The sequence below is a fragment of the Rutilus rutilus genome (genome assembly GCF_951802725.1).
Source record: "Rutilus rutilus genome assembly, chromosome: 15".
In the NCBI taxonomy this organism is placed as follows: Eukaryota; Metazoa; Chordata; class Actinopteri; order Cypriniformes; family Leuciscidae; genus Rutilus; species Rutilus rutilus.
Window position 1 is genome coordinate 6,369,715 of NC_140220.1, and position 25,452 is coordinate 6,395,166.

General features: G+C 37.1%; 1 protein-coding gene across 1 annotated transcript in view; it reads left to right on the plus strand.

Moving 5' to 3' along the window:
- klhl29 (kelch like family member 29) overlaps positions 1 to 25,452 on the plus strand; it is a 270,850-nt gene that overhangs the window by 193,813 nt on the left and 51,585 nt on the right. The window contains exons 7-9 of the mRNA XM_084432701.1: positions 5,816 to 6,012; positions 9,827 to 10,086; positions 24,770 to 24,968. Coding sequence (XP_084288827.1) covers positions 5,816 to 6,012; positions 9,827 to 10,086; positions 24,770 to 24,968 — 656 coding nt within the window. The remainder of the gene's footprint in view (positions 1 to 5,815; positions 6,013 to 9,826; positions 10,087 to 24,769; positions 24,969 to 25,452) is intronic.

The following is a 25,452-nucleotide window of genomic DNA, read 5'->3' on the forward strand; positions in this document are numbered from 1 at the left end:
CTGTAGATTTTTCTTTCGGACTTAGTATTAGTTTTGCATCAGTGCTGTGCTTAAAATAATGGCACATAGGAGAGAGTGGGGGTAAACTGTGTCACATTTTATACGAGTCGTCCTCTAGGCAAGCAGAAATTAGATGAAATGAAGTATAACTAATACTCCTAATTATATAGCAGGATGTTTGCCGTCAGCTGAAATGAAAATAAATTATCTGTAACGTACAGCCATAGAAATCTGAATTCTGTAAAAAAAAATCTACCCGTTAAATGTCAAAAAGTCTTGAAGTCTTATTTTGATTATAGTCTTATTTATGATGTATAATATCATTTATTTTGTAGACTTGCATAGAAAATGTATTTTACCTGACTTGTAGGTTGACATGCAAAATATACATTATGTAAAATAATACATTACGTAAATACATATACATATTTTTATTTATACAGCTGTATATACAGTACATGATGCACACATCTGTACACAAGTCTTCTGTTCCAGATGTATACTATTTATTATTATTATTATTATTTCTTAGTCTTACTTATTTAAATGTTATTTCTATTCGTGTCATATATGTATGTATGTACCCAGGGCAAATTCCTTCTGTGTTTGTCAAACCAAGCTCGTTCTGATTCTGATTCAAAACAAAAACTTTATTAAATGAGCGACACATCTTACCCCACTCTCCTTTACCTCTGCTTTGAGGCTTTTTATTGCTGAAAATTACCACCACATAACGCTGTAGCCCCGTGAGACATTTCCGTCTGGAAACATACATGAACAAAGATAATTATTGTGAAACAAGCATGTTTTCCTTTTTCATCCTTACTGGCAAAGGACAGATAAAATGAGCTCCAGATATTTTCAATTAATATTTTTTCTTTGTGTTAAATGTGTTAAGAGTCAACACTAGCCAGCAGTTTTATTGGACGTCCCCAGCTATTTTATAATCTGCGTTTGCACACACATGCACCATGTGGCCATCTCCAATCATCCTCATCCTCATGTTGGCTGCTAATGCTGAAAAAATGGCACTTTGAGTGAGAAAAATAATAGATGCTCATTTTTTAAACACTTTCTCTGCTCTATCGCTCACGGACATGCTGTCTTTCACTCTCTCTCTCTCTCTCTCTCTCTCGCTCTCTCCATCTTGCTGAAAAACAACGCTTGCAATCAGCATCTCCATAAATATGCACCTCTCTCCAAAGCCAGAGTGATTTCCATAATAAAAGTGCTCAGACAAAGCAAATTGCTACTCCAGCCGATTCAGATTGCACTAATTGACCTGGTTGATGAACATGCTTTTGTTTTATTTCTTTCTTTCTCTGTCTTTTTCCGTTCTTATCCCCTCCCCCCTTCTCCTCTCTATCACCTCCATAACTTAACCCAGGACCAACATCCCATTCTATTATCTTAAAACCTATCGCCACGGCAATTAGAGAGGACAACAATAACAAACTCTGGCTTTTTTTGCTTTTCAGGAGGGAGTGGCGTTTCTTAATCTTTTCAGCTGTAGTTCCAGGGGCGTAATTGCACATTCTCCTCTTGAGTTGTCCTTCTCCTCCCTCAAGTACTCAATCATTGGAGACTAATGACACCCTACGCACTCCTATGTTCATGCACAGGGCCACGCTGACAGTGCAAATGACACCGGGGACTTTGTTTAGGTTTGGTGGGGGGTCACTCTCAAAGATCCAGTCATGGAACACCAGAAGAATGGCTGCTGGCGTCCTGTGGCAGAACTAACGTCCCCTTCTCTCTAACTCTCTCTTCTTCACTGTCACCATCCTCCACGCGTCTTCACCCTGTCCGTCAGTGTGTCTGTGTATCCTCCCGTCACGTTTTTTTTTTTTAGCTGTCGTAGACTTCAACAGGTTATGTGTCCTGTCAAAGTCATTGTTGGCAAAAGTTACGCCAGTATTGTGTTAAAAATATTCAGTGTGTTTTCACCTATAGTGCAAGAAGATGGGATAACCCAGGCCACATTCGAGAAGTAGTTCGCCCCAAAATGTTATCGTTGTTTACTTTCCCCATGATGTTTTTTTTTTCTTTCTTTCGGGAAACACAAAAGATCTTCGACAGTTCTGGATCCCTCAAAATGAGTTTTCCGGATCCCTCAAAAGTTTTGAAAGGTTTTGGGGTTTTGCCACTAACCTTATTTTTAAAATGACATTTATATACACTTTATACAATATATTTATATATACTCTTGGATTATTTTGATCATTTAGTTGGCAATATTGTACTAAAACACTTAAAAACGTAATGTTTTATTTTCCCATCCTTAAATGAATTTTATGAATAAATAAATAAATAACTTTGATAAATAAACATTATTTAAAAATATTATACAAATTATATATTATTATATTATATTATATATTATTTAGTGCTGTCCAATTGATTAATCACGATTAATCGATTCCATCATAAACGTTTGTTTATATAATATGTGTGTATATATATATATATACACTTTATATATGTTTGTGTATGCATATATACAGTATGTGTTTGTTTGTATGTATGTACACACACACACTTATTTATATATATATATATATATATACACACACACACACACATATTATATAAACACAAACGTTTATTTTAGAATAGATTAATCGCGATTAATCTATTTGACAGCACTAATTATATTATATTATATTATATTATATTATATTATATTATATTATATTATATTATATTATATTATATTTTATTATATTATATTATATTATATAAACAGCGAAGTAGCTAGCCATTACAGCTACATACTGCAGATGTAAAAATTACAAGCTCCATTCTCTTAGATCATTGTTATAGTTACGTTGTGCGTTATAGTTTTATAGTTTAAGTTGTGTTTTATATCTGTTTGATTATTGTTTTGATATTTGAGGCAAAGTCCAGAAGCTTTAAATACATTAAAGAGCACTTGTAGTAGTAGTAAATTAAGAATATGTTATTAATATAGTGTAATTATTACTTTTATAGTATTTGCCATTTTATGTGTGTGCTATATGCACTGCATCCAGTTGTAGACTAAAAGGACCGTTTATATAAAATAAAAAAATAAAAAAACATGTAAGAAGTTGAAAATGTGATGAAATATTTTGCTTTAGAAACACTGGCATTCCCAGCTGCTTGTTTTGAATGCTGTAGCATTTACACACTTGATGTTGTTAAAACATTGCATCATTTTGCAGAGAGTTTTCACTCTCCGGGAACCGTGGGAAGATGATTTTAGAATTGCATGAAACTTAGACAGCTCACCATCACATTTAAAGCAAATATGTAACGCTAGATCGAATGGCCAGCAGTGTAATCAATAAATTAGCTGGAAAATAATCACCCGAAATGACCGCTTCTTTGAAAACCTGCAGGCGGATCATCACGGTATTGGATACTGAGCCAAGAAAAATATCTAGAAATCACCTCATTTTCACCTAATGGCCTTTCCATGTATATCGGCTTTCCGTCTGGTAGCCTGGCAGTTATCTGGTGACTGTACACATCAGTGCTATCTTCAGCCGACACTAAAACACAATCAACGGCTGCGTGGCTATTCATTTCACTCCTCCTGCCCTTGACCTTCAGGGGATTATCGTTTCACTCAGAGCATAAAACCCCTGATGCTGCTCATTATTCACATTTCACACACCCCCCCCCACCCCATGGGAATTATCATTTGAAGTGATCAGGGCAATTGCATGTGAAAGACATGAGCAGGCAGGTAACTCTGGGCTGAGAGTCTCACACACAGATACCGAGTGTGTCGTGAATGTGCTCGCGGTGCTTGGACGGATCTTATTAACGTAATGAAACGCTTCCATCTCCGCCAGTTTACTGTGCGATCGCTTCACGTGGACAGGCAGATTGCGTATCAGCCCTCCTCCCCTTCCATGTCTTTCTCCCTCCTGTCATTCTTTCTGTGCATTTGTGCGCCACCTGCACCCGTCCTCAAAGCATGCCATGATGATGTGTAACAGTCTTTCATTCTTTGATTCAGATTGTGTTTAATTTCAGATGCAAGAAACCGAGTGCATTGTTATCTGTGCTTTATGCTTTTCCTGTAGGGTCGTTCTACAAAACGGATGCCTTTTGTGTACAAAAGAAAAGAAAACAGATAAACAATGCATAACTAGTGCCAACTTTTACTGTGTTAACAGAGAGTTTTGTATTTTTATCTTTTTTTGTGTCTTGAGAATGCCATTTTTCTACTCTTCACATTTAGATGTCCAATCCAAAATTTTGTACAATTTGTCTTGTATATTTTAGTTGATAGTGTAGTACTAAAATGTTGTTTTTACTCTATTTTTTACCATATGTTTCCTCTTTAAATTAATTTTATTTATTTAAGATAATAAATTAAATCTAAATAAAACTATTTAAAAATAATATATATATTTGTAAATGTCTATAATTATATTTTAAATAATACTTTTATTATATATAAACTTTTATATATATAAACTTTTTATTATATAAATATAAAATTAAAATGTTTCATTTGAATAATTATTTATTTTAAAAAAATATATTGAAAATGAAAAATAAAGTGAAATGAAAAAGTATATATAAATTTGTCATATTTTAATTTAAGATAAAAAAAAAATTCCTTTTGTGTTCCGAAAAAGAAAGAATTTCATACTGCATTAGAAAAACATTAGGGTGAGTAAATTACTTAATTTTCATTTTAGGGTGAACCTTAACCCCCCAACCTTATTTAAGACCCCCCAAACCTTATTCCTTTAACCCCCCAAAATATAGTAAAATGTATTAATTTGCCCTGATATAGCACACTGCATTTTATTCACACTTGGAACACATTATATAGTATCTGATATAATGTTTAAAATCTTACAGACACTTACTTTAAAGGGACAGTTCACCCAAAAATGAAAATGATCTCATAATTCACTCACCCTCAAGCCATCCTAGGTGTATATGACTTTCTTCTTTCAGCCGAACACAATCTGATTCATATAAAATAATATCCGGGTTGTTCCAAGCTTTATAATGGGAGTGAATAGTAACTGAGATTTTGAAGCTCCAAAAAGCACATCCACCCATCATAAAAGTAATCCATACGGCTCCAGTGGGTTAATAAATGCAGAAAAATATCCATATTTAGAACTTTATAAACTATAATCACTGGCGAGTCGAGTTCCGGCGGGAGAGTGACCTCTGACCCGACGTATTGACGAACGCGGAAGCTCAGAGGATAGAGCAAAAGATTTGTACATTTTTAAAGAGGAATGTGGGAGGAGCTTGAGTTTGTTGCCCAGCTCTATTAGTTTGAACCACGAGAGTCGTCTACTTTCACCTAAACTTACGCTACTCCTACATCCTACGTCATGCTTCGGGTCAGAGGTCACTCTTCCGCCGGAACGAGACTCGCGTACGGCTGTTATCGGAACCCAGTGATTATAAGCCAGTTTATAAAATGATAAACATGGATGTTTGGATATAAATATGGATGCACTTTTTGGAGCTTCAAAAACTCAGGCTCTTTTCACTCCCATTATAAAGCTGGGAAGAGCCAGGATATTTCATAATATAACTCCGATTGTGTTCGGCTGAAAGAAGAAAGTCATATACACCTACTCTAGGATGGCTTGAGGGTGAGTGAATAATGGGATAGTTTTAATTTTTGGGTGAACTATCCCTTTAAAAATGACTTCATCGAACTGGAAAAGGCAGCCGTTGCATAGAATCATCCTGTAATGGATTTTGGGTATGCCATAAGGCTTTCCTTTAGGTCATGACCTCTGTGTTTGTGTGTTTGGTGTACGTCTGTGTGCGTGTGTGTCGTCAGGTCGTCCAGAGAGACGGGGACTGGAGAGAAGCTGGAGCTGAAGATGACTAACATTGGTGCAGATGTGCTGGAGCTGCTGCTGGAGTTCGTCTACACCGGCTCGCTGGTCATCCACTCGGCCAACGCCAAAACCCTGCTGGAGGCCGCCAACAAGTTCCAGTTCAACACCTTCTGCAAAGTCTGCGTGTCTTTCTTAGGTACGTAACTCAAAAGATCCCAACATCCATCAGATGAAGTCATGTACAAGCTACGTTTCGCTCTCTCTGCAGGATGATGTATTCTTTCATTTGGATAAAGGTCAGAGAACAATTGCATTGAAATGTCAAACCCAATGTCTCAATCTCATCCAGCACTGATTATTCCGATCAATACCAAATATGAAGGAAGTTCAGATGGCATGTAGGCGCCCGATGTGACCATCAGAGTGAGGAAAGCTCTGGCAGGAGATGAGGAAAAATTTAGGCAGAGAAAGTATGAGTGTTTCTTCACTGTGAACTTTTAGACAACAAAAGCTAATGTTTTATGCATCATAAATCCTATTTTCACACTTTTTTAATAGTTGTACAAAATCCAGATTGATTGGAAATGTTGCACAATAAGAATTTTTCTTATTTACTCTACTGTTAAAAACGGTGAGTCGGTGAGATTTTTTTAAAAGAATTTTATTCAGCAAAAATGCATTAAATTGATTTTTAAAAAAATCGGAACTTTCTATTCATCAAAAAATCCTGAAATAAAATGTATACGCTTTTTTTTTCTCTTTTTTTTCACACAATCTGTAATGAAATAGTTTTAAAACTATCATATATATTTGTATTATTCATTGTTTTCCCTTGCCTCAGACTTTCAGTCTTAAAATATGTAAATCTATTTGATGGTTGAAAGTTTGGGACATGGGTAAAATAATAAAAAGGCATTTGAACAAAAAAAAAAAAAAAGTTTTCCAGATGATTTAGTTGTGACTTTCTTTGTGAAAACAAATGTTGAAATATGTTAGTTGTCATAAAAAAATGACATGAAAGTGCTCTAAGTTGAAGAAACACTCATATATAATGCTAGTGGAGCTGCTCAGAAGTGGTTCAGCGAATGTTAGCTAATGAAAGAGTCATGCCATTGATATACTGCACATCTTAAGAATGCGGACAAAGACAAACTTTTGTTTTAAACGGTCACTTGATCCGGCATTGAGATCACTTATTGATTTGTCTGCAGAAATGGTCGAGTGTCTGTAAGACCCCAACAAATGAAAGTCAGCGTAATGCAGGTTGAAGATTTGTTTGTGCCTTTGGGCAAAAAAAAAAAAAAAATCTGATTGCGTGTGTCAAAGTTACTAAAGTACAAAACAATTGATTAAGTCCAGCGAGGGAGTGTTGAAATAAGGGGAGCACAGGTTTGGAAATATATCTCAATAGGCACATAGTCTGGGAATTCCAATAGCGCATATTATTACCAGAGCGTGTTTTAAAATCGGTTTAAGAAAAAGAGGTTACATCAGCTGAAGTGATATTGATAGCGAGGTGCAGCCCATGTGTTAGTGCCGGGCGCTGCTGTTTGTAATGCCACACACAGCACCGCTGACTCAGAAACTTCAGAGCGTGTCTATACACTCATGCCAGGCCGGGCATAAGCCTCGCTCTGCGGTCTGTCTCTGCGGCACGCCATTTATGGCCTCTGGCAGAAACCTCACCTAAAAAAAAAATCACATTTTTCCTTCCTCCGGGAGTGGAAGAAGACGAGTGGCCCGTTTGGCTTATTGGTGATGGCACGCTGCAGGCCTGCCTCCAAAGGCACAGACATAATAAAAGCCCATCTGCCTCCACCAGACGCTCACTGAACCAGTTTTACAACAATTTGTACTCTTATGTTTTATTTTGGAGACAAATTGGGTTGCGTAAGACCTGCACAGTCACACCGATGTCATGTCACAGTGGTTTCATGCCGTCCACATTTATTATGTTTATCTGAATCAGGTTGCATCTGTTCATTTGATTCTGGTCGACAGAGACAAACCGTTTTGCATTGAACAGAGAAACTATTGCGTGCACACAATACATTTTCACGTGAACACAAAAAAATGTTTTCGTGCTCACGCGTTACAATTTGTTGATAACCTTTTTCCTTTTTGCGTTTCTGCCATCTTACTACTTACTAGGAAAAAACGAGAGCATGGATGTGCTTTAATTAATAGAGATATTTCTTGCTCAAAATTCGGCTTTCGTTAGAGCGGTATCAAGGCCTTATGTCCACATCCCCTGTGGCGACCATGAAACCGCGCCGTGAAATGGGCTGATGGAACAATACGGCTGTGTACATTGCCCTATTTGCCAAGTTCTAGGGTCCATAAAAAAATATTGTTATAGTAAAAACTGTTCAAAATTTGGCTTTTGTTAGGGCAGAATGTCATATTTCAAGGTCTTATGTCCGCTTTAACGAATTTAAGTCTGTGGCGGCAGAGAAACCGTGCCGCGAAATGGACTGATGGCACAATAGGCGGCTCAGTGTGCATTGTCCTAAATGCCAAGTTCAGTGGTTCATAAAAATATTGGTACAATAAAAAGTGCTCAATTTTGATTTTGTTAAAGCAGTTTGTCTAGTATAAGGCTGAATCCAGCTTCTTATTCGTTTGTCACTTCCTTTAAATAATGCGAGTTATATATTATATATTAGTACTCTATATCTATGGCTCTGCTCACAGTAATCGCTGTTATAATTGAATGAAGAAAGTCTGCATTTTTACGCCACCTGTAAGGAATGCGTTATATCTGAAAGTGGTTTAATAACTGCTTTATTGACCTTGTGAAATAGAATTTTTAGCACATTGTACTATACCAATATTTTAAAGTTTTCCGTTAAAGTTGTAAACGGGCCAATATAAATATACTGCCCTAACGAAATCCAAATGTTGAGCTCTTTTTTACTGTTTCAATCTTTTTTTAATGAACCATTAAACAATTTTAAATGCAAGCAAATGCCATGATTAAGTTTGGGGTCTGTAAGCTTTTTTAAATGTTTTTGAAAGTCTCTTATGCTCATGATCAAAAATACAGTAAAAAAAAAAAATATATATATATATATACATTACAAATATTACAATTTAAACCAGTTTTATTGTATTGTACTTATACTTTTAATGTTAAATTTTAAAATGTACAAGTATGACCTTTCTTTCTATCTTTCTTTCTTTCTTTCTTTCTTTCTTTCTATAGGCACACTATTTTTATCATAATTAATCTTACATCTTACATTTAGTAGCTGCAGTCCTTAATTTGTTTTGTTCAAATTTACAAAATGTATATAATAATTGAGTACATCATGAATACATTTTCCAAACCAAGGTTTTTTTTTTTCTTATCCTGAATCACTACAGTACACCTATAATAAGTGTTTATATTCAGACTATTTTAGACTGGTACGGGTCGTTCCACTGTGGAGTATCCCAGTACCTGTGTGACTCATCATAGACATAAACAGAGAGAAGTAGCTCCGGCTACAATGTTCTTCCACAAGACGCATGCAGTTCTGTTTTATTAACCTCTAGAGCACCAAAAGTCACAGACTGCAGCTTTAATTATTCTTTTCAAATTTGAATTCGTAAGAGTCTCTTAAGAAAACACTCAGACTGGCAATCCAGACTTATATTCATTCACCACGACACAAGTGTCAGACTCATATTCTGCTCTTGCGGTGTAAAGTAGGGCTCTCCACTTACAAAAACACACTTGCCTTGTTTAAAACATGGACCTTTGCACCCGCTTGGTCAAATACTTTAAGACGTGACTCAGCGGGACTAAAGATGAGCTTCACCTTGCCATTCTAATCCGTGGGACAGCGTCCCAACCCGCTGCACTGAGCTCAATTGATTTGTTCTGTTGTTCGTCTCCGGAATGCCTAAAGCAGGGCCCCTTTCTGGAGCCTTGAGATATACAGCACAGATAGCTTTGCTAGAGCCTTCGTCCCCTCTGTGCCGTGATCTTTTATGGATGTGAGCGCCTCTCTTGTTCTCTTCTTCAGAAAAGCAGCTGACTGCAGCAAACTGCCTGGGGGTTCTGGCCATGGCTGAGGCCATGTGCTGCACGGAGCTACACAACATGGCCAAGGCCTTCGCCCTGCAGAACTTCCCTGATGTGGCGGGACAAGACGAGATCCTCAGCGTCTCCAAAGAAGACCTGAACAACTACCTGTCCAATGACAGCCTGAACACCAAGGCAGAGGAGCTGGTTTATGAGACCGTCATCAAGTGGATCAAGAAGGACCCAGTCAATAGAGTGCAGGTGAGATGTTCACAACATGTGTGTGTGAAGTTGTTTCAAATCTGTAACTTGACAAGCTACTTTTCAAAGTAGTGTGGGTGCTGTAAAACTACCTTTTGTCCTCCACTGTTTGGGGTTATTTTACACAGACAGCAAAACATGTCTGCCCACTGCTCCGAATGTGTGTGTCCACAGTTTGCAGTGTATGTGTGTTCACTACTCACTGCTCCTAATGTGTGTGCACTAACTTGGATGGGTTAAATGCTGAGGACAAATTCCGAGAGTGGGTTACTATACTTGGCCTTCACTTTTAAAAAGGTTTGATAAAATTTGATGATAACTTTGAAAACATGCGTTTGGCTTTCGACCAAATGAAAATTCGATCGAATGAAAATATCTGTCATTATTTACTCACTTTTGTGTCTTTCCGAACCCATAAGCTTTGGAACATACAATTCCTGTACGAATGAGTCTTATGAGCTTGTTCTTTTATAGTGAAGCAAAAAGAGTCTCACGGGCTGGTTCTTTTTAGTAAATCAAAAACCGAGCACATCCAGTGTAGTGCAGTTCTTGAATAAATGATTCTTAAGAGCTGATTCTTTTTAGTGAATTAATCAAAAACACACTGAGCAGACTGTATAGTGTGATTACCAAACAAATGCGTTTGGTTCAATTGTTCAATTTGGTTCAAAAAAGTTAAATTGTGCGAATCAAAAACATCCAGCACAACCAATGTAATCTGATTCCCAAACATCTGATTCTTTTGAGCCATTTTTAGTGAATCAATCAAAAGCATTCAGTATGACCAAAGTAGTCTGATTCCTGAACGATTGACTCTTATGAGCCTATTATTTTTAGTGAATCAAAATCATATAGTGAAGCTACATTGTCTGGTTTCTGAACTAATGATTTTAATTAGAGAATAAAAAAAAAAAAACTTTTATTGAATTAATCAAAAATATTAATCAGAAAACAGCGTGACAAGTCTGATTCCTGAGCGAATGACTGCTATTAGCCTGTTTTTTTTTTAAATGCATGCATAAAAAATAAACAGTGACCAATATAGTCCAGTTCCTGAATGACTGACTCTTATGAGCTGATTCTTTTTAGTGAATCAAAAATGAATGGCATAAACTGTGCAGTCTGATTCCTGAAGAAATGACTCTTAAACTTTTTTAGTTTTTAGTTAATAAATGAAAAATATACAGAGTGATCAATGCAGCCCGATTCCCAAATTAATGTCTCTTATGAACCGTTTTTTTTAGTGAATCAAAACCATTCAACACAACCAGTGTAGATAAAAACTACCCACTGTTTTATGTGCCCATAAAATCTATTTCCGATCCAGCATACAGATATTGAGTGTTTATAAAAAAAAAAAAATGGTCTGATAAATTCACCAAGTCTGTACTTTATAAATTTTTACTGTCTGTTGTTCACATTGAGAGTTAAAACTTAGTAGGCTGTGTTTTATTTAGCACTGTGACTGCTTTCAGTTTTGTAGTTCCGTGTGAAAGCTGAATTTTGCCTTTTTTTGTTGAGACACACCAAGGGTTCAGGCCCCCTGAAGTGCCTTTGTTTCTTTATGGATCAAAAGACCTGTCTGCGGTGGGCTAGACAATTCAATAGGGCTTTCTCAAATCTCTCTCCGCATTGAAGAAGTTTTGGCTTCCCGGAACCCCGAGAACAAGAGGTCAACACCATTTTGCTGTCCTTGCACTTCTATTTCTGCTACCCTGAAGAATACATTCAGGCCACTCGCAGCAAACATAAATAAGAGAGAGCGGAGCAAAGAAGCGTGCAGGAGCCAGCGGCCGAGATCAGATATTCAGGGGCCGTGTGGCATGACATTAGACCCTTTGGAGTACTGATGGGGTGCTGAGACTGTCTGAAATGGATGAGCCATGTGTGACAGTGCTGCTGCTTAAAAAAAAAACTCATGCACCACCACAAGTTTCTCTCCGCTATGAAACGGCCCGCGACTGCGCACAGTTCATAAACAACTCTGGAACATTGGGATGCGGATGCATTTTTTACAATCTTTCTGTCTGTCTCTCTCTTTTACTGAATTTCACCCCTTTCCAGACCCCGATGGAAGCGTTTTGATTGAATCCACTGACATTTCCTAAGGATATATCAGCTCCAATTGTCACAGTCGATGCACAAACGCTAAGGCAAATGTTTGTTGTTGCTCTGAGCAAACGTTTGTTCGTGGAGCTCTACAAACATGCTCCGGCGGTCTGAGATGCACGAGAGATGGGAATCGTTTTTGGCCGAAACTATAGATAATGTAAAAATAACAGCTTTTATGCTTCACGGTAAATTAGTGGTGAATTAGTGGGCGGCGCGTTGCGCTGTGTACAGCCGCCAGACCTCCATGTGCAGTGATGTATGGATCTTTATTGTGCAATCCTTCACGCCGTTGCACAATTTGCATTAGTTTATTACAGTGAGTCAACATGCTTTTTATGTGCTTGTAACACAAGGGCCCGCGCGAGCCGCTGGGGAAAGAGCCGAGCTTAAAATAGAGCTTCTTACGGCACACCTGGGACCGGCGCCGAGCTCCTGCATAAGATGTGAACGATCAGCCTGTCCTAATGTTAGTAAATGATCTTTCTTTTGTCCTTGGTCCAGTAGTCATACGTCTAGATGGACTGGCTGATTAATGGCGTCACGTGACTCATTCCGATCTGGATTAGTGTATGAGAGACTGTGGGAAGAAATTGGATTGAGAAAGATATGTCATTCAGAGGTATGAAAGAAGAACTGTGTTTAGCCGTGTGTTTTAACACTTGCCTAATGAATGAGAAGGATCAGCCGGGTTTACTGAAGCATTCAGAACACACAGATCTATTCTCAAGCAGCCAGACTTTTGGCCCTTATATACTCCTGGAGAAAACATCTATTAACCTGTTAATATGGATGATGTTGAGGTTTGAACATACACACTGCTGTGACATGTCTTTATCTTAAAATTAAATTTAACCACTTCTCATAAAGAAACATGGTCTTATCAATTAATGATATTGTTTCTTCATCATTCTTCATTCTTTTAGACAGACATATTTATTTGTATAAATATAGATTAATCCTGATTAAAGCTATTAAGTTATTAAGTCAAGAACATTGAGTGAATTTTTTTGTATGTCTTTTGATTTATGATGAACAGCAGCGGACATTCACAAATAGAAAACAGTTATTTTAAATTGTAATAATATTACAGTATTTACTGTATTTTTGATCAAATAAAAGCAGAAGAGACTTCCTTCAAAATCATGTAAAAATCTAACCTTAAACTTTTGAATTGCAGTGCATATTTGTATATATTTGATTACTTTACAATATACTCATTGTTATTTAGCCTCTTATTGATATATTGTTTCTATATTTATAATCAACAGATTTTTTTTGATTTTTTTTTTATAAAAGCTTGGAATGGTGATTCATCTCAGAGCTATTTTTTAAATCCCTATGGAAACATTTTTTTTTGTGTGAGGATTTTTCTCACCTTCACTGGACAGTAGGAAAAGAGATTGGAAACAATTGGAGTGTAGAGAGGGGAACAAGACCAGGAAAGAACCAAAGGCTATGGCTCAAACTTTATTTTATATTTCTTTACTTCTTGATCCAAAGTGGCTTAAAAGTGAGCAGTAACGATTGCGCTCTATTGAACATTCAAGTCACACAGTTTCAGTGCCGACTTTCCTGTGAATCAGTTAATAACGACAATCTGATTGCTATCAGCAAATTACAATTACTGGGCAAACATTACATCAACTGCTTAACATTCTTGAGCCAAACTGATAAAGTTTATAGAAGTCCCCAACACTTTTCTCATTGTTCTTATGTTCTTCCTCTTTTGAAGCCCCAATTGCAACGTGTATGTCCTGACTCTACTAATTTGCTTTGGACAGTCTGATACTGTAGGCCAGGGGTTCTCCTAACACTGTCCTGCAGAGTTTAGCTTCAACTTACCTCAACACTCCTCCTGGAAGTTTCTTGTATGCTTAGTGTTACTGATGTAGGCCAGTAAGAGCTGTGTGTAAACCTCACTCCCCTGGCCTCAAGAGGCGTGCTAGGAACTGAAGCTAACGGCTGTGGTCTTTAGCTTCTTTGTTAGTGTGCCCGCCTCCCACACCGGAGACGTCGATTCGAGTCCCGCTCGGAGCGAGTCGAGTAAGTCCAGTTTAATTTGGTGCCGTGACCCGGGTAAGAGTGAGGTTTAGGGGGGTGAGATTAACGAATGTTGGCCAGTAAGAGCTGTGCGTGTAGACTTCACTACCTTGGCCTCAAAAGACGCGCTAGTGCTGCGGTCTTTACCGCCCTTGTTAGCGTGCCCAGTCTGCCCACCTCCCCCGCTTGGAGCGGGTCAAGAACTGATTACACAAGTAGAACCTTGATAAGCTGGTTCAGGTGCGTTTAATTGGACAGGACAGGACATTTGCCCTCCAGGAGCAGAACTGGACACCCCTATTGTAGGCTAAGATTACATTGTTCAAAAGAGAAAGCGAGCTTCATAGTCTGACTGCCTCCAGTCACTCAAATTTCATGTGCAAGCATAAAAAACAGAATGTGGCAAAGGCTTTGATAAACCTCACTCTCTGTGCCATGTGTTCACCTGCCGGGACCGAGCAGCAGCGACTCCGTCACTCAAACGCTGACTAAACTTCCCGAGATTGCTAACAGCACGGCACTGGAGCCGCTAAAGATCAGGCCCCTGCCCTGCCGAGCACGGCATGTCCAGAGTCCGACCCACATGCTTTCAATTACAGACACCTCCCCTCCCGCCAAGTGCAAAGGAGCCATTAAAGAAACGCCCTGGATGATTTCGTACGACGCTTTATCGTGACCGAACGGTGAGGCGGCCTGACAAAGAAGGTTGATTAATTGCATCTCCTTTGAGGAGAGAACTAATATGCAGCTGAAAAGAATGCTTAATGATGGTTTTTGCACAAGGGGGCAATCTGCATTCACCCTCGGCAGGGAGATCTAATTCAGCAGTCAGAAAATAACAATGGATGTACCAGCGTTGATGCTCTGTCCTGGCAGACAGCACTCATTAGTTGCCGGGGTCATGTTTGACTTGAGGGCAGAAGAGAATCTTCCCATTTCAGCCTTTTAATGAGATCAGAACTCGTTGAATTTGCAGATGTTGCTGAGGACTTCAATCTCACCCCTCATTCTGTCTGAGTATAAAGACATGCAGACTGGATTATTAACAATTCGAAATAACCATTTAGTCTCAATTAGAACTGTTAGTATTGTAATATATAGAAGTGAAGTGCATGAGTTTATTATCATTTGCTGATAAAATGTGCAGGCTGGTTATCATAGTCTTTAGATTTTTATATTATTGATATTAAGTATACGAGTGCTTAATTTCACATCATCAAAAAAAAAAAAAAAAATCTGCCCTGTGGAAAGAGTTTGGTCTACTACTGTATGTAGACATAATCTAGAGTTTACAATGCAAAGACGTTAGCCAATAATCAAACATGCTCTCCTAAACTCTCTCTTTTTGTGCACTGGAAAGATTTATTCATTTTAGTGAATAAGGTGGATGGTTCATATATAAATGAATCAGTTTAAAATATATTCAATTTCACATCTAACATAAAAGCTTGTGTTTACATAATATGTGTGTGTATGTATATTTATTATTTTATTTATATATATTATTTATGTCTGTGTGTGTGTGTGTGTGTGTGTGTGTGTGTGTGTGTGTGTGTGTGTGTGTGTGTGTGTGTCTGTCTGTCTGTGTGTGTGTATATATACATTATGCAAACCCAAACTTTGATGTTAGATGTGATAAATTGTAATTAATCGATTTGACAGCAGTAATAACTTGACATAAGCCAATAAGTAGCTAACAGGACTTTATCTAAAGTTCTGGCAAGGTTCTCTAAAAGTTATGAGCAAACATTCCTCCAGTAATGTTAAAATAACGTTATCTGGTCTTTAATAATGTTCTCAAAATTATTATGCATCGTTCGTGGAACGTTTTTTTTTTTTTTTTTTTCGTTTTAGTTAGACATTTGTCTAATGTTTTTTCAATGTTACTACTTGTTTCAGAACGTTTTAGAGAACATTCAGAAGTAACAATTCCATAATGTTTGCAAAATGATAAAATGGAATGTTCCTTTCATTTTTACATAACCAAAAAACTTTTATTTTTAATGGATGTTTTGAATGTTGAGAGAACATTCAGAAATAACATTTTCATAACTTAATATGAACATTAGCAAAACATTCTTAGAACAAATTTTTGTTTGCTGGGTTTACACGGTTTCGTTCATTTGAATCCAATGCTTAATGGGAAAGCTCATTAGTTTAGAGCTCCTTTTTCTGATTTTGGTTTGAATCAAATGTTGTTATTCCTCTCAGAGCTGGTTGGATTGGTTCATGTCGTAGCACTATTTATTGAAGGCATTTTTGAAATGCCTACAGAATGAAGGAAATAAATGAGAAAAATAATTAACGAACCAAGACTGATGAAAAAACGTCCCGTCGCTGTTGAGCTTCATTGAGACGGTAAGTCAGGTTCGGTTCCTGTGCGTATAACTCTGTTGTGTTCACTCTTTCAAAAGCTGAAAGCCAGACATAAGGCCAACTGAATCTCGCTTCAGTGCGCACAGACTCTTCCCTCCCTTCGCTACTGTTTCTCTCATGAGAGGATACCCCCCAGCTGAACTCCTCTGTCTTGTGTGTGAGAGAATATTTCAGTGGCTCATTTCTTTCTTCCTGGCTGATGTTATATTTAAGGGAGACTAAATAAAGCTTCTCCACACTCGATATCTTCTGCATAAAAACAACATGAGGCCTCTCACACACATTTGCTCTGTTCCTAAACCTGAGCTGCCAACAGAGACAGTCTTTTAAGATATTGTCTTTGAGCTCCCGACTGAAAGGCTTTTGCAAAAAAAAATATATACCGCCTCTTAAGATACCTTGTTTTGGACCGATTTTATGTACACTGCAAAGAAAAGAAAATTCCCTCAATTTTAATTTATTTTTCTTAGCCCATTGGCTGACATTTTTTCTTGTTTTAAGCACAAAGTTACTACATTTTGGTCACTTTTTCGAAAACAAGACTTAATATCTTAAGTAATTTTCTCCTCTGGTAGATGTATCTTGATGTTTAGATATTTGAACCGGAAAATGAGACAAAAATACTGAGGAAGAATATTTTTTTTGATGCATTTTTCAGAAAGCAAGACATGTTATCTTATGTTGTTTTGCTTCTCAAGTAATAGTATCTTGTTTTAAGAATGTTCAGATATTTGCAATGGAAATGAAGCACAAGAAAAAAGTTTTTTTTAGTTTTTTTTTTTGCAGTGTATCCCTTCACTGAGAATGCAAATCCATAATGCATTGCAACAAGCACAGTGAAAAAAAATAATCTGCAAAAAGTAAGAAAACTGTTGATGAATAACCGTTTATTTCGTTAAAACCTGACCATATTCTGCATTTTACTTAGTATTTTGTGTATTTTTATAGTGATTTGAATATTGCACTGTTACTCTGTTATCACCAGACCAAGGTCTGTATTGGAATCACTAGTGAGTCTCATGCGAAGTGCAGTGTGGCACATAGTTGCTGTTTCAAATCAGTCATTTATGAGGCTCCATGATGGTTAGGATGCTGCCTAGTTAGGCAGCTCACTTAGTTTTGGAACAGAGCAATAGACACCCATATGCTTCTCCTGCTGCCTATCTGACGGCTGGAATTGGGAATAGCTCCATGCGCTCTTCTTGTCACTGAACGGCCCCCTGCAGGCGCACACTTAGACTCTGTCATTGTGCCGTCAGACTGATTAGCCCTGACGTTAGAGTCGCTGTGTGTGTTGTGCTTTGATGCGTTCACTACTGTTGTCTTCATAGGTCGGAGAGTTTTCGAGTTGATGTTGCACATGCAGGTTTAATGTGGCCGGTGAGGTGTGTAAGTATTGTGTCTGGGACAGGAAGGTGAGATACCGTGCCATGTCTCGCTAGTAAGCCGATACCTCTTGCATATTGAATGAGTCGAGCTAATGCATAAAACTTTGTAAAGTGCTGCTGGTGGAGGCGAACAAGTGAACTGCATGCCATTTCAGGACAACTTTAGGTATTCATTTACTTTTAAAGTACATACAAGTACATGCTCTCTCTCTCTCTATATATATATATAGTACAGGCCAAAAGTTTGGAAACATTACTATTTTTAATGAAGTCTCTTCTGCTCATCAAGCCTGCATTTATTTGATCAAAAATACTGAAAAAAATGTAATATTGTGATATATTATTACAATTTAAAATAATTGGTTTTCAATTTATTATACTTTAAATGATCATTTATTTTTGTGATGCAAAGCTGAATTTAACTCCAGTAACTCCAGTCTATCACATGATCCTTTAGAAATCATTCTAATATGATGATTCATTATCAAAGTTGGAAACAGTTCTGCTGCTTAATATTTTTTCATAACCTGCGATACTTTTTTAGGATACTTTGATGAATAAAAAAAAAAAAGAAGCAAATGTTTTAAAAATAGAAATATTTTGTAACAACAATATACAATAGAAATAGAAATTTGGGGTCAGTAATTTTTTTTCTTTCTTTTTTTTGAAATAAATCAATACTTTTATTCAGCAAGGATGTGTTAAATTTATAAAAAGTGATAGTAAAGAAGATTTATATTTTTATATATATATTTTTTTTTGAATAAATGCAGTTCTTTTTAACCTTTTATTCATCAAATATATTAGGCAGCAGAACTGTTTCCAGCACTCATAATGAATCAGAATATTAGAATGATTTCTAAAGGATCATGTGATAGACTGGATGTCACATGTGACACTGAAGACTGGAGTAATGATGCTGAAAATTCAGCTTTGCATCACAGAAATAAATGATAATTTAAAGTATAATAAATTGAAAACCAATTATTTTAAATTGTAATAATATATCACAATATTACTTTTTTTTTCTGTATTTTTGATCAAATAAATGCAGGCTTGATGAGCAGAAGAAACTTCTTTCAAAAACATTAAAAATAGTAATGTTTCCAAACTTTTGGCCTGTACTGTATATATATTAGAAAATATATTTTTAATATTTAATTTTAATTTATATTTATAAAAATTCTAGATTTTAGTCATGCACACATTTTAATAATGTATGTAAATACTGTATGAATACACACAAGATTGTATTAGAATTGTTTTTTTGTTTTGTTTTTAAATAAAATGTTGTGTGTGTGTGTGTATATACATACATACATATTTAGATATTTCTAAAAATTGTAGATTTATATCTGGATAGATTTGATATTCTTTGATAATTTTTTTGATATTTATAAAAATAAGTAACAAGTTTAGTGTGTGTGTATATAATAATACATAAAAATCTAAAAACATGAAAAAGTATTATTTTTGATAATATTCATGTATATATTTTGATATGATTATTTATACAATTATAAAAATCCATACCCATTAACCATAATCCATGCATTTCTTAATGTATATTTCTGCTGCCGAGAGCTCATTGTGTGATCTCCAGTCTTCTCATGCGTACAGCACAAAGGCCCGTCACCTCCCCATGGTGATCAACACCTGACAATTTGATGACAGGAATAGAAGGACCCCTGTCTCTGGAGGTCCCGGATGACAGAAGGGAAATGCGTTAGCGGCATGCCTGGACACGAAGACAAATAGCTCTACGAGACAGCAGCGAGAGGATAGGGACTCATCCGCTTTTCCCACACTGGGAAGCGGAGGTGTATGAATTACCGCTGATTCCCAGATCCGACCCTGACACGCCCTCCTGATGAAGTCTGTCAGGAACAACCGAAGCGTCCAGTTTAAGCGGAGGATGTCAGATCCCTTTAGCATTGATTTAATGCACAGGAGATTGGCGTCGTTAAGCGCATTGACAAATTGAGCCTAGCATTGGAAGGAGTCTAAGCACAAGGTGCTGGATACATGAATATAGATGAGGCAGAGATACAGGATGTGTGTGTGGGAGGAGTGTCTGTGTGCAGATAATGCCTTTAGCGTGAGTCGCCCTGGTGCTGTTTATGGCTGAATAATTGTGATGTGTGCGCTTCTATAGCGTGGTGTGCTGGGTTAGAGGTCAGAGAGGGTAAAAACAGCCCAACACGGCTGCTTCGCTGTAAAAGACAAATAAAGAAATAAATTGTTAAGCATTCCTGGGGGCTTTCAACTTTGTACAGATCAGGGAACACTTTATATATTTCTTTTCACTTTATATTGATCAATATAATACATATCTGTCATGTTTAGTCAAACATTGAGCCTAACAAGTTGAAATACAAGCCCACACATACACACATACACACACACACACACACACACACACACACACACACTCACTCACACACACATATATATATATATATATATATATATATATAAAAGTTCGGAAACATACTATTTTTAATGTTTTTGAAAGAAGTCTCTTATGGTCATCAAGCCTGCATTTATTTGATCAAAAATACTGAAAAAAAACTAATATTGTGAAATATTATTACAATTTAAAATAATGGTTTTCTCTTTGAATATACTTTAAAATATGATTTATTTCTGTGATGCAAAGCTGAATTTTCAGCATTATTACTCCAGTCTTCAGTGTCACATGGTCCTTCATAAATCAGGATTCTTTGATGAATAAAAAGTTTTTATTTAAAAATGTATTTAGAAATCTTATAAACTACAGTTCAGAAGTTTGGGGTCAGTCATTTCTTTTTTCTTTATTTGAAAGAAATCAATACTTTTATTCAGCAAGGATGTGTGATAAAAAGTGATAGTAAAGATTTAAATAGTTTAAAAAAAAGATTTATATTTTGAATAAATGCAATTATTTTAAAACTTTTTATTCATCAGTGAATCCTGAAAAGGTATCACAGGTTCCAAAAAAAAATATTCAGCAGCACAACTGTTTCCAACATTGCATTCACTGAGTGTCAAATCATCATATTAGAATGATTTCTGAAGGATCATGTGACCCTGAAGACTGGAGTGATGATGCTGACAATTCAGCTTTGCATCACAGGAATTAATTATATTAAAATAGAAAACCATTATTTTAAATTGTAATAATATTTCACAATATTACAGTTTTTTTAACAAATAAATGCAGGCTTGATGACCAGAAGAGGCTTTCAAAAACATGAATAATAGTAATGTTTGTTGTAATTGTGTGTAGTAATTATGTACTAATTATAATTAATATAATTAGTTAATTAGTAAAGTAAGTTTGTGTGTTTTTGTGTGTGTGTGTTTAATAAGTACATTTAAATATTTTATTTATTTATTAAAATTAATATGGTATAATTCTTATTTTTAATTAATAAAACATTTTATCACAGGTCCACTTACATGCTAAATGAACATTGTACTGCAAAAAAAAAAAAAAAAAAAAAAGTTTCCTCTGACTGACATTATATGTGGATTTCAGGGCATATGTCCCGTTTAAAAGCTGGTGGCTACATTACAGTGTGGATCACAGTGGAATTCTTCATCTGAGTTTGTGATTTCTTTCCTCAGGGTGAAATCTGTCACCGCTGAGCTGCTGCTGCTGCTTCTTTCGTCTCATCTGGAGGGTTGCATATTTTACCGCTATCATTTAATCGGCCGCCACAAGACAGGAGCCTACGAGCACCAGTTTAGTTGTTCAGATTTATGGAGCTCAACTCCCCCCTCGTCTGGTCCCGGCGGCCCGGTTGAGCCGGGAGATCGTGATTATTTTCTCTAACCAGTCCAAAGCGGTTTGGCTGGGTCGGCTAAACCCGTCCGCTGGCAGGAGTGTGTCGAGGGGAGGGGAACGGGGCCGGCGCCAGGGGAGCATCCATCTGCCGTGACATTATTTTAGATCAGATCCTTACTGGGATCCCTAATCCCTGATCTCACAGTCGGGATCATGGAACAGTTCAACGATATGTGGTCCTGTTGGTGGGACATACGCTGAAAGAGCATGCCGGTTATTATATCAGTATGCAAACGATGCACATATGACATAAAGCATTTAACATTCCATAAAGGCAGACGTCTAGCCAATGCAGTGAGCTAAACCCGAAATTTCAGATCCGGTACACATTTGAGATGGTTTAGGCAAGTACGTGTAAGGCCGTGCCGAGCGCTGGCACACATTTCTGAAATCTCTCTCGGGCCGTTGTGTGCGCCTGGCATCTTGCCTTCTATTGTTTGCTAAATAAAGTGTTTTTGCCTAGGGATGCTGGGTAAGGGATGACGAAAGATTTTTCAATGCTGGGATGTCAACTTCAAACTTATATAGGACATCATAAAATAAGAAAACCTTATTGACCTATAATAGCTAGATTTATTGTGCATGATTTATTATAACTAGATATAATAATGTCCATCTTGGTACTATATTGGTTATTAGTTTTTTTTTTTTATTGTTATTATTTTCATTTATATTTTTCTTTTGATAAATAGCCAACTAGATTTATTTATTTTGTTTGTTTGTTTGCTTGCTTGCTTGTTTAAAGTTATTTTATTGGTTAAATAGACCAATATTAAATATATACAATTTTATTTATTATTATAATTTTTACATTTATTTTAAACAACAATAATATCCAATAATGGAAATGGTAGCGATTATATTTTTTCAAAACTTTTTTGTTTTCTGTTGTAGTATATCCATCCTTTCTAAAATCCAGTATTGAATGCAGTCATTAAAAGTTTAAGATAATAAAAGTTACAGCAATAATTGAAACTACAGATAGATTTGCAAATGAAGCCTTAGCATTTGGAGACATGAAGTTTCTCTCACGGGTGATTTTGACCTTCAGCCTCTACGTACTTTTCACAATCCATTAAATTCCCAGTAGATAAAGTTAAGTGTCATCCTACTTCTTTTTTTTTTTTTTTTTTTAATATGCAGTTTCATTATGAAAGGTTGCCTTTAATGAGGAATGGATAGTAAGAGTACTTTGTCAAGGTCAGATCAGGTAAAATCTCTCCGCGTCTCGCTCTGAGAGACAGCAGAAGCCCAGGTGTTCACACCGCCCGTGTCTGTTTTATTTTACGGATGTTTATGTAATGCGTTGTGAGCACAGAGGTGAGGGGGTCGGGTTGGCTGCTGTCCCTGTCAACTCGTGTTTACAGCATTTAACGCTGACGTGAGCAAAAGCCCCACTGAGGATGACTCTAAACAAACAAGCTGGCCATGGATAGTCCTCACCATAGCAACCCCTAACACACTACCTCAGTCTAAAAGATACGGACTTGCTCGCGTATATGTAGCATTCCAGTGTGCGAATATTTTCATAACAATCGCCTGGAATGAAGAAAGTGAACAGCATGTTTGATATTCAGAATTGCAAGCAAGCGCTGCTTTGTTTACGGTTTGTTTATCTGCGGTCCTAGATTCGGTTTCCCTTTTTGAATGGTGAAAATAAACTATTGATGCCTGCTGATATAGACAGATTTTCCTTACACGCAGGTGCATAACGCATGTGCTAGTTGCTGTCTCCTACAACACAGTCAGCTTTCGTCACCTTTAAAGCAGTGTGGACGCTGACAGCTTGTTCACACTATATGACCATGTTTATGTTAAAGGTGGCATATTATGCCCCTTTTCACAAGATGTAATATAAATCTTTGGTGTCCCCAGAATGTGTCTGGGAAATTTCAGCTCAAAATACCCCCCAGATCATTTATTATAGCTTGTCAAATTTGCCCCTTTTTGGGTGTGGGCAAAAACTCGCCATTTTTGTGTGTGTCCCTTTAAATGCAAAAGAGCTGCTGCTCCGCCTCCGTTCAGAAGACGGCCGATCCTTTACACGAGCTTCGGATACTGCGACAATAACAAACCCGAATTTCACTCGTCCAAAATCTCAGAAATAACCACCAGTAGTGAGTGCAGCCTTACGGAGAGACTCAGGAAGAGGTTGCAGCTTTTAGACTGCACCTGCATGTTTTTGAATGGTTAGTGGTTACATTGATTCATCTCATCGACAGTCCCATGTACAGTCATGTTCAACTTTTACAAAAGCTGATACAGTTCCTTGAGGACTTTATAACACAGCTGTGAGATTGCTTGGTCAAATAGCGTTCTGTGCTCGTCTGTGCAGCCAACGACTTTGTTACTTTGTAATTTGTAAACCAAATGGCGGTACCTTGGGTGGAAACGTGCAGACCCTTACCAGTCAGGGATCACTGGTGATCCCAGATTATTTTAGTTCAAAATATGTTTGAGCTTATATATCTCAATATTAATAACAGTCTGGTTAATTTTGAGTCTTGAACTATAAACTCTCAAGTGTTGGCTTTCTAAATGTATGTGTGTTATGTTTCTATTCAGAATTACTTATGAGCAGTAACCTTTTTATTTTGGGCATTTCATGTATGCAGCACTTGCCAAAATTGGGGGTGACTGGTAAGGGGTTAAGGGGCGGTAATATTATAATAAGATCCCCTTCCAACGTCAGAAGGGGAGCGAAATCTGATCAGCTTATTTTTTGACATGCTTGCAGAGAAAGGCTTACCAAAACAAAGTTACTGGGTTGTCACCTTTCACGTTTTGTGGGTTGGTAGATGCACCGGGGACCCGATTATAGCACTTAAACATGGAAAAAGTCACATTTTCATGAAATGCTAGGGAACGATTGGCAGACAACAAGCTCAGGCTGAATTCACATGTTGAATATATTTCTCTCTCTGTCTCTCTCTCACAGCACATATCCGAATTGCTGGCCGTCGTTAGACTTCCTTTCATCCACCCCAGTTACCTGCTGAATGTGGTGGACAATGAGGAGCTGATTAAATCGTCCGAGGCTTGCCGAGACCTGGTGAACGAGGCCAAGCGGTACCACATGCTCCCTCACGCGCGACAGGAGATGCAGACGCCCAGGACGCGGCCGAGACTCTCCGCAGGTTTGACTCAACCTTTTACATTCTAGGTCTCATCTGTCTTTCACTAGTCTCACATTACCGTAGCCAGAACTTTAAGGTCTGACATAAGGTCTGTCCCACATCGCAGCTTATTCTGGCTCGAGAACCAGCCGCTTACAGGAAGAGACCGTCTGGCTGAGATATAAAACGATCAATCACAGTTTCGTTTTTATGAGCTGTGTAGGAGATGGTTCATCTGAAATAGATGATAACACAATATGTGATTTTTTTTAAATCATAATTATGGATATTAAATGGTTCATGAAAGAATCGATTCTGAACTGCTAAAAAAAAAAACACTTTGCATGCATTTCAAAAGGATGCGGACTCGCGCTGGAATTGATACGGAAAAACCAATACCATCGTTACTGATCTTATCACTGTGCTGAGGAAGGAGGGGTTTTGAGAGACAGAATCTCCCAACAATTATTTTTTTTTTAGACTTTTTTTTTAGAATTGAGGCATC